Source organism: Rhipicephalus sanguineus, chromosome 1 (genome assembly GCF_013339695.2).
Source record: "Rhipicephalus sanguineus isolate Rsan-2018 chromosome 1, BIME_Rsan_1.4, whole genome shotgun sequence".
NCBI lineage: Eukaryota > Metazoa > Arthropoda > Arachnida > Ixodida > Ixodidae > Rhipicephalus > Rhipicephalus sanguineus.
Window position 1 is genome coordinate 104,343,274 of NC_051176.1, and position 10,603 is coordinate 104,353,876.

General features: G+C 45.9%; 1 protein-coding gene across 3 annotated transcripts in view; it reads right to left on the reverse strand.

Moving 5' to 3' along the window:
• LOC119378124 (potassium channel subfamily T member 1) overlaps positions 1-10,108 on the reverse strand; it is a 613,885-nt gene extending 603,777 nt beyond the window's left edge. For all 3 annotated transcript variants that reach the window (XM_049415516.1, XM_049415515.1, XM_049415514.1), the window contains exon 1: positions 9,794-10,108. In XM_049415516.1, the coding sequence (XP_049271473.1) occupies positions 9,794-9,894 (101 nt within the window). In that variant the 5' untranslated portion in view covers positions 9,895-10,108. The remainder of the gene's footprint in view (positions 1-9,793) is intronic.
• Positions 10,109-10,603: the final 495 nt, after the last annotated feature.

Sequence of the window (10,603 nt, forward strand, 5' to 3'; positions counted from 1 at the left end):
ATGTAAACACCCGCCCGGTGCTTCTGTGTAAGTATACCGCTTAACTTGCGGTTCTTCTTCTTTTGCGACACGGTACCGTAAGTCTTCGTCTCCATTATAATGTCACGCACTCGTAGCCCTCACGTTGATGCTTGGTCACCTTTCTTTTTTCTGCTTCGTATACGCCGTCGACCCACTATTCACTCTCAACCATGCAGCAAGGAAGCGAACTGGGCGACGTACCCGTTAAGCCCGCCCCCGTTCCCTCTTTCCCGATCCACCTCCTTCCTTCGTCGCATTTGTACGTGCTGTACGTATTTGTACGTCGCATTTGTACGCATACGTGTCATTACGTTGTCCAAGACTGATTTTCCGACGTGAATCCCGTGATTACGTCAACAATTCGACACTCACTGTCCCTTAGCATCGACGCAGAGCCGTGCGTATCGATTGACAGCTTACCGTGTAACGCGTGTACGCAACGGCGGAAAGTTAGGTGCATAGTGTGATCGTGAGTTCCCGTTCCCACTTCGCTGTGCAGCAGAGGAAGATCGAATATACGATCAAGGTTACCTGGAGGCTGATTTAAGTTTATCGTGTCTTTTTCTTTGCCTCACGCACCTTTTGTTCTACGTTTGCATACTGCAAGCAAGACGAGGGCTTGACATAGCGTAAGAAGGAATTAATGTCGCAGTTGTTGCCCTGAAGTACCGCTGTCGAAGCGCTGGATCAAGAAACACTCCTTACCCTAACACTGTTTATTTCAAGGCTACATACCGTAGCGAAATTTTATGAATAATCATTTTGAGTATATGTGTGTGCGTGACTGTACGTGTCATTTCCACGTATATGTGATCACTGCATGTACCATAGTGAACACACGACACCTAGAGTAGAAAGTAAGGCGATGAACCAGGTTAACAGCTCCAGGGTGACCATTAATATTGTTATCTATTTCAAGCCTGCACCTTCGGTCTTGTTTTAGATTGATGTACTGGCGCATGATAAACATAGGCTTATAGGAAGCAGTTACATACCGATAAACGAAAAAGCAATGAGTGAAAAATAAAAAGGAGTACAGTACACGACAGTATGACAAAATAAAAAGACGTAAGACAGCACCGTATTCTTTAAAATACAGCAGCTACATTTACCGCATCGCTCCAGTGCTCAACATCGGTCGGAAGTCGATTTTTCACCTTCGGCAAACCGGCTATTATAGTGTCACGTGGTCGTGACGATGAAGGACGCAGAATCCAAAGCGTTGAAAGTCGAGCTGTTTATTGAGCGAAGCTGTGTCCAGCAAAGCAAGCGAATCCGATTGCAAAACGATGGTGGCAAGTACAGTCGTCGGTAGCCGAAAAAACTGATCGGCGGCGAAATGCGCCACCTTTTACACATGCGTGACAGTACATTCTAGTGTTATCACTGATGCTCGAGTAGTCTGGAAGGTACTTGAACATACGTATCGGGCATGCAATGTTCGTAGAGAACAGTCGGCGTCATTCGCGAAGCAGCATGAAAGTTGAAGCGCGGCCTGCGTCGAGCAATAAAGCGCGTCACAATAAAGTGAAAAAGGCGGTCCACTTGAAATAAAAAACACGCAAAGTACGCGTGTCACTGACCACCTCTGAAGAAGTACTCAATACTAGCCGTGAATTTAGTGGCGTTGAGCGAGCGTTTGCTCGGCAAACAGAGAAAAAAAGGTATTGCAACACGTAAAACGTGTGTTATGATTTCGGCTTCGGCTGATAAGTATCCCTGAAGGGTACACATCCGTTTTATTGGAATAGCGCACCGTTCAAACTATTATCTATGTATTTTTCAACATGAAGATGCAACATACAAGTTTAAAACCTTATCAGAAGCAAAGCATAGTAAATCAGGGAAAAAATGCTGTAAAATTAATCACAATGCGTACAAGTGTGTTACCAAGCCTGAAAAACTACCTAGTCCGAACGTGCGTCTTCTCATGGCGTACGGCAACGGAATAATAAACAAAGATAGTTGGACAACATGGTGTGGATGCATTTTTAACGACATAGAGGAACGGGGGTTCGGGCTTATGTTTACCACAGGTGTTCTTACATCACACTGGAGCTATGCCGATTTTAATTATTGACATTAGCTTAGCTATCAGCTCAGGCTCACGGCTATGCTTGGACTGAGCCGGCCGCCGACCTCCGGACTTAAACAGCCGGTGCTAGGAAATAAAGTTTAATTCTCTCTCTCTGTCTAGTGACATTTTATTTATTTTCTTATTTAATTATTTCAGTGTTTTCCTAGTCAAGTGAATCCTTCGCACAAGAACTATAATATACGATGCAAGCTTCAGCTAAGTGAAGTTCGCCGCCACTTTATTTCATCGTCGTTTTCTCATGCAATATTCATTGCATTAGATTCAAGCTGCGACCTACGCAGTGCACCGAGAAACGTTGCACGGGGTTATATGTTTGATATAGAACGAAGAAAAACACCAATGCTACGCATCCAAGCAGTTGCATGGTATTTCATTACCGGCTTCAGATGGGAAAACGCGTACATTTATATGTTTTTCTTTCTTTTCTGACAAAAACAAACCGATGACTGAGATTATTACTTTGACATAGAGAGGGTCCTATATCGATGCTGCGGCTGATTTAGCACACACGCAGACTATCATACGCGCTGTTCATAAGCACGTTAAACATGTCGCAGAAGATGAGCCTGAAATATCGCGCTGCGCCTACGCTCACAACGTGTTCTTTTTGTTATTTGGATTATGGAGGTCTTAGCTAAACAAACGCGGATTAAAGCAGCGAGCTCGGCGGTTTTCCGTTATGATTTGTGCATTGAAGATGTTGGACATCCACTGGTTAATTAAGTAAAAAAGAAAACATTCGAGTTATTACTTCCCCGTTTTCAGGCGAGTGCCCGTATTGCTGATATTAGCGTAGCCGTTACTGAGGCCTTTTTTTTTTATTGAATAACCTAGCCAAACAAACGCGCGCTGCTATGAATGTTGACCGTTCAGTCCATCGCACTTTGAAACGATGAGAGTTCTAGAGGCATAAAAATGACACACCCCACATTGACGTAAGCCCTTTAAAAAGATTGCTTCATCAATTTAAATGTCTGCGTGCGAGGCAGTCGGTTACGGCCAGTGCTCTGCATACTGGCCAGTTAAAGGACAATATGTCCCGGTGATGTAGCCGCGAGTAGCCTTTGCGTAGCTGCAAATAAAACCGTTCCGATTCACGTCTGTTCCAAATGATTCGATTTTCGCCGCGATGAGGTTCTGTTGACCGCGATAACGAGCTGTGCTCGTTTCGCCATTGCCCAAGTACTCGGTATGGACAGTATTCAAGCGTGTAAACTGATGACGAACGTCTAGCAGGCAATAGGAGCGCGTTCGAGAATTTCTGCGCGTTTAGTTCATCACAATTAAAAAAGTTGGTTTTTCAAGATGACAGGATGCGAAATGTATACGACAGAAACTACTTCTCTGAAAGAGTTCATTAGATCTGAGTGATTTTTGTAACTATTTACGGTGTATTCATTTCAGTTTAGCTCCGTTCAAAAAAGCTGCTTTTCTGCGTATAGTACAAACACTTCGCGCGCGCTGAGAAAAGCTATGTGAAGAAAGACATCGCGTCAAATTAAGGGCCGCTTGCGCCAGCGACATGAAACGTTCTCTTTAAAGTCGCCATCTTGACGATCCTGGAGCGACGAAGTATCGCGTGCATCTCTCGGTATGTTCTATAGAAGTTTTTAATTGTTTTACATTTCTTCTTGGCTTCACATTTTAGCAGCAGTAACAGAGCGAGCTCAGGTAAGGATCAGGACGTCTAGGATCAGTAAGGATCAGGACACGTTTAGCAGTTGCAGAGCCATTCAGGTAAGGACGAGCTGGGCGCAGTATATTTACGCTCGTTTGCACGTATATCTATCTCAGATGGCCAATGCTCTAAATAAAAAAAAAGTAAATAACGAAGAATGAGAGAAGTTGTGAAAAATGTTTTGCATTAAGACTACTCGATGTCAAAGGTAGATTAGGCACAATCTAGAGACACGTGGAGCAGCTGCAGAAGCATTGAATAACACTATCACACAAGCCCATTTCGAATTCTTGAGAAGCCCCATGCCGTATTGTGCGTGGTTTCTTTCTTTTTCTTTGTGCGATTCCTATTAGTTCTTAATGAACATACGCACGTCCCGCTCAGTGGACGAACTCTGCGTTAGAAGTCGCAGGGCTTTGTACGAATCACCGCATGAAGGGCGTATGAAATTTAAACTAAAAAAATGCATACAAAATAGGAGCCTAGAAAATTATAATGAGTCCTTTCACCTCCTGTACGCCATTGTTGGGCGCACAGAGAAACGTACGAACAAAGGAGGACACAATGTCCACACACTCAACCAAGCCGACCTCACCAACTTGCCCAAGACAAAGTCCTATTGTCCATTCCATTTTCCTGCAGAAGCAGGTGGCGCGCCTGTAAGGCGAAGAAAGGCAATATCGGGCAGAAGCTTAACACTAGTTTCCGACTAATTAAACACCTTTCTCAACAAAGCTAATCTTGACGCTTCCTCTATATTTCACCCTTAATACATGCGTGCTTTTATTACGCATAACCCGAAAAGCCATTGAAGAGCGGATGTTCCTCAATCGCTTTTTTAAGATAAGTGCGATAAAGCTCGGTAGGTGCGGAGCATAGCGCAACCCTCGATTCCTTCAGAATTTCATAGATATTAGCGCGATAATACTTTTAAAAAAAGCGAGGTAAGTGAAAAACGACAGGATATACATTAATCTCAATTCCTGTATTGGCCTGCTTCAGGCGTTTTCTTTACTTAGTTGCAATGTATCCCTTTAACTATACGATAACTAACTCACCCAGCGACGAGTTTTAGTCAGTCATCACTTCTCAACGCTTTCGTAAACAGCAATAGCCGTACCATAGTAGCTCATTGATAGTGCGAGACAAGAATAATATACAGTGCTGCCAAGTTCCGTGATCTCGTACATGGTAATAAGGAGGTGACGTCAACCGCTTTGTCATTTCGAAACGCGAGTACAAATTGCAGATGTCCCGTAATTAGGCGCCTACTTTCCTTCTCTCTGACTGCCGCACATATTTACGATAGACGTTCTTTCCATCGCTATAGCTGCTGGACAGAGCGCTGAAGTGGCACTGTTAAAGAAATCGTAAGAGAAAGTAAAGGCTACGAGAACAGTAATGATGGCCTCATCAGCGGCTGCTATTTCACTATCTAAATATATCGTCAGGGCACCCGGTTCACAGGCAGCGTTCCCCGTGGAACTGCATTTATTTGCCGAGTTCAGTATGATTCGACTCAATCTTCGTTTTCAGATGGTGCCGCAATGAAGGAACGGCAGCCTCGTACTCTTGGACAGGACGGCCATGAAGGGAGTGATATATTCGAGAAGGAATTAAGGGCGAAGCTTCGACGGCAGGAAAGTATGCACGGAATAACCCAACGTAGATAGCCGAGGGCGTCACTACAAAGAAAACAAACCTGTACAACCAGAGCATCGCAATCAAGAACATTCTCGTTCGCTCGAGCCCTTCCGCCAACCCATCTAGAAGAAGTAAAGACGAGCAGAGCAACAAATTGTTTTTGTAAGAATAGCTCTAGAGGGCACGGCGTTGATGAGTGCACAGCGATGCTCCCGGAAGTGTGTCTGAACAAACGGCGCCAAAGAACAATGTATAGCTTACTTACGAGACCTGTGCCTTGCAACCACGGTGTAAGAATATACTCAGGTGATGACACTCTTCCCCCAACGCATGGGAAACCGCAATCCACGCGCGTCCAGATAATGTTCGGGTTCTTATCAGATGAATTGCAGTTTCATCGGCGCCGTCTTGGAGGGCGCTACGAAAAGCGAGGCAGTCGTCTCCATAGCAACGCGCATGCTGCTGATAACGTGCATTTTTTTGTGCCATTTTGTTGGATAATGTGCATCCGCCAAGCGGCGTCGAGGGGCGAAATCGGGAGAGCAACAGGAGAGGGCACGGCGAGCGCGGCGCACTCCGCCTCAAGCCACTAGATGGCGCACCGTTCAACGGACCGACGACCGAACATTTTCTGGCCGCTTAGGCGCGCGCAGTGTCAACACCTGAATATTCTTACACCGTGCTTGCAACGGTTCTTCATTTCTTTCTTTCTTTCTTCTTTACTACTAATAATCTTACAGATGTTCCGCGCGCAATCTAGGCTAAAAAAATGTGTCTAAAAAGTTCGATTAAAAAAAAACTGAACAACCTGGGAAGAATATCTGCCCTTTCACCGTGACAGAAAAATCTTGTGTCGTCACCGTGAGAACGGTTTTGTAATATAAGACGTCGGGCTCGCAGTAGAAGTTTCTACCGCAACGGCAGACTTGAATTTGTTTTAACGAGGGCTCATCATTTCGCACTGCGGAAATTTCCAACCTTATAACATGATACGAGACGATAACACTCTGCGCCGTGTCGGATGACTAGGAAAAGTAACGTGATTATAACTTGCCTCATTTCGTCTGTTGGTTTCTTTGCCTAATAATGCCATCAACAACAACAATAACAAAAACAGCAGCAGCAGCAACAACAACAACAACAACAACAACAACAACAGCAACAACAACAACAACAACAACAACAATAACAATCTCTGGGGTTTAACGCACCAAAACCACAATATCGTTACGAGGTACGCGGCACTGGAGGACTCCAGATTCATTTTAACGACCTGGGGTTCTTTGACGTGCACCTATAAATCTAAGTACACGAGTGTTTGCATTTCGCCCCTGTCGAAATGCGGCAGCCGTGGCCAGGAATCGAACTCGCATCCTCAAGCGTGGTAGCGCGATTTTCTTTGCCTCATTCGCTCTGTAGTGCCACCTGGTACAAAGGTGTGTTAAAAACGAAAGAGCGCGAGAAATGCTTTTCGCGGCGCATGGTTTTTGAAACCTCGCTTAAGAACTGCAGGAATCCATCTCACAAAACGTACTATCTTTGTGTTCCTATAACTATATCTGTATGTGGTACAGCTTGCTCTGGATGGCTTATGTACGATAAAAAAGTAATTTAATTACTGTTCTTGTTCACTGAACAATAAGGCATCAAAGGTGAAATGTATTTTGTGCACGTATTAATAAAACTTTACTTTGACTGATCTTGACACCCAAATCGAACGCTTACTGGTGTACGTCACCAAAGTGAGCTTGCATTAGTAAATTTCATTGTTTATATAATTGGGCAAACTTCCTAAACAAGACAAAAAAAAATCTCAGTAAACAGTCGATGAGACAAAAGTGAACCTGCACTTACAGCATGAGTTCGTTGACTTCTGCACATTAGAGGAAAGCAATACGAACAGGCTACTATAGGCTTAATGATATTCTCGTCGCAATGTTATTCGTTGTCCTTATGCAGCGTCAAGACGCTGGCGCCTCCTCGTGACTCCATGAGTATATCACCGCGGGCTAGATCTACTTTAAACAAACTTTCTAAACTCTTCCAGACGTTTCCCCCCGGCCTCCAGAATACCGTCTAACCATCTCGTTCATAAGCTGACTCGTTTTGCCTTACATTCCTCTTTGGCTATAATCATACCTCCGTTCCATTCAACTTGTAGCGTGCATGACACGGCTTCATTATCTGCTGGTTTTCGTTAAGCTTATGTCAAGCTAAAGAAACGAGCCCTGAAAATTCCTTTCCTTCATTCATCGCCGAAATAAGGAAGTATCAGTTTCATTAACTTTGAATTCGAGCAAACTTTCAAGATTGGTCTCTGTTATGACCGAAATATTTGTTCGTTTGATAGCCATGGGATTTTCAAAGCTCTACTCCAACATAATAGCTCAAAAGAATTTAACTTCTTTTTTTTTCATATTTCCACATTGCCCACGACTCGCTCCCAAACATTACCATTGGAAAGACCGGCGAGGCGTTTACCAGACGTATTTTGGTTTTGATGCTGATATCTCTGTCTTTCATAATCTTTGAAAGTCTACCCATTTCTCTCTTTCATAACACTACTCTTTGCTGTATTTCATAGGTAGAGGTGCCGTCTGATTTAATTCTCGATCCAAGTTGGACGTGATGTTGTACGACATCTATATTATTTCGCTATTGATCTGAGTGTTCTGAAGTTCATGTGTTCTGAAAACTTCAGACTTTTCTACGTTTAGAAAAAGAACAACCTTCTCGCTTTGTTTCTTCAGCCTTCAGAAAGAGCGTTTTTAAGCCTTGTATGTGTCCTGGTTCTAATTAGGGTCGTGCGCATGTCATAGGCTGATTACTTCTGTTCCCCCAATTGTCAATCCTATATTCCAGTTTTCGAGATCGCATTTGCGCGTAAATATTCTGTAAATAAATGTAATGAGTACGGTGAAAGAATATAACCTTGTCCGAGGCTTTTATGTACTTTAAAGCAAAATGTACAACCAACTTTTTTAAGCGCTTCTAATGCCGCGTATAAGTTCCCCAGAAGAAATATGAGGTGCTTGAAAATACCCATTTTCATAAGACACACCAAGAATTTGCAGTGATCAACGCAGTCAAAAGCCCTTACATAATAGATGAAACAAAAATACAGTGGCTTTCGGTATTCTTTACAAGTTTCTATCGGCCATCTCTGTAGGCTACCGGATGTTGTCTGTCCTTCTTGTTTATCCATGGGTAGTTGCCATCTGAACTCATCTTATAGATCTATTCGTTTTAGGTCATACTCGAAGTTTACGCAAGGCTCTGCTTTCATTTTTCTTAAGCGCTTTAGTGCTAACCGCCATTTTGATCGGTAAAAACAGCTTATGTACCAGCACCGACACTTGAATTGTGCACCAGAAAGAAGAACGTTCGTATTGCGGTGCTTCAAAGTTCCGGTACATGGGACACGATGTAAATTTTTCTATTGCGCAACAGCCACAACAACGGTCGAGGGTTGCAAATACAGTCGAGAAGAAATCCGACTCCGGACGCTTCAGCAACGTCCGCTTATGTTTCAGGTTACCCGACCTTTTCAGCTGTCCTCTTCCCTCTGTCGCTCTTTTCGTCCTTTATGTGCGCAGTATCGGCTTCCGCAGTGGCGAGTCCTCGGGTGCGCCAGGCGCTTCCAGATGGGCGATAAACCGGACGGGGGAGTAGCGCGCACTTACCGGAAATTCACTGACGCACAAATAAAGGCAAAACTGTAACAGGCGCACGTGAAAAAGAAAACAGCATTAGTAAAAGTAGCGGGGAGATAACACAGACCTCTTGTGGCGCTAAGGAGGGACAGAGCTGACCACCGATTTTCGTTGCGTGCTTCCTTTCAGCCCATTTATTTCTTTCTTCTTTCTTTTTGACGCAGAAGAAGACGTCAAGCGTCCGTTTCAGTTTGAGAAGGCTGCAGAACGTTACCGACGAGAGGCGGAACGGTGGAACGGGTCCAGTGCTGCGGTCCCTGTAATGTCTCTCTGCCTGCAGGAACGTCTGCAGATGCCGCTCCGACCCGCGAGTGCGCGAAAACTTGACGTGCCGACAGGTTACACAAAATGACAGTGCAGGGCGCAAGCCGACAGAAGCAGTAATAAGAAATATCCTGTTCCCTCTCGTGCCGGAGAAAGGAAGGCGGGCCGGGAGAGAGAACCAGGAAGCGATGCGTGCAGGTATATTAGGTCGCCTCTATACCTGCACACACGCACGCACGCACGCACGCAACCACACGCCTCTCGAACACGTGTGCGCGCGCGCGCACGCAGCCAGCAACAGGCAAGAAACAACGTGCAGACGTCACGCTAGCATGCAAGTGCACAGACCACACATGCCGGCCGGTGAGAGCTGACCTTGTGCCGTCGTCGCCGTAGGCGAAGTCCCCCAGGATGAGGTCCCTGAAGCGGTAGCGTGGAGGAAGCGGCGCCACGCCGCCCGACGTCTGCGCAGCCATCGTCGGCGCCGACGACACCCCCGAGCGCGTGGCTGTCGACCGCGGCGGGTGGGGCAAGAGAGCGCCGGCGGCAGCGACACCAGCACTGAGACCCAGTGCGGGACACGCGGGCGAAGCCTCGCCTGCGCGGCGCCGCGAGCACGACTCCGCCGCCGCGAGGGAGGAGCCGCGCGCCCGGGAACCGGCCGCCGACGAGGGCACCTGCGGGCCGAACCGGCAACTCAGTTGGGCACACGGACGCCACAGCGCGCGCGCTTGACTGGCTGCTAGGCCGGCTTTGCGTCGGTCACGTAGGGTCACGAGTGCCTTGATTTCATGACAATTAAAGGTGAACGCCGTCATGGTGACGGCTCCATGGCAATCGTTAACACGTGCGGGGCTCTTTGGCCCTGATGCACCAGGTACGTGGTATAATCGTGAATCGAAGTCGTCGCGCAGCGAACAAGGACGGCGCTAAAGGTTGACTTCACCTTTAAGAAACGGAAACTGCCAGAAAGAGTGTCTTTTTTTTTTCTTCTGCGTGCTCATGCGTGCATATGTTCCTGAAGTAGGCCAAGAAGTAATCAACGTGGTATAGAAGTGTAGCACTCGGACAGAACTTCGTCCCCAGCAAGATGGCTTAGGCGTATGCTATGAATAGCTACACTGTACAATCACAATTCAGATCGAGCTCCACGTCAGAAAGCGACGAAGGCGCTGTTGATGCGAT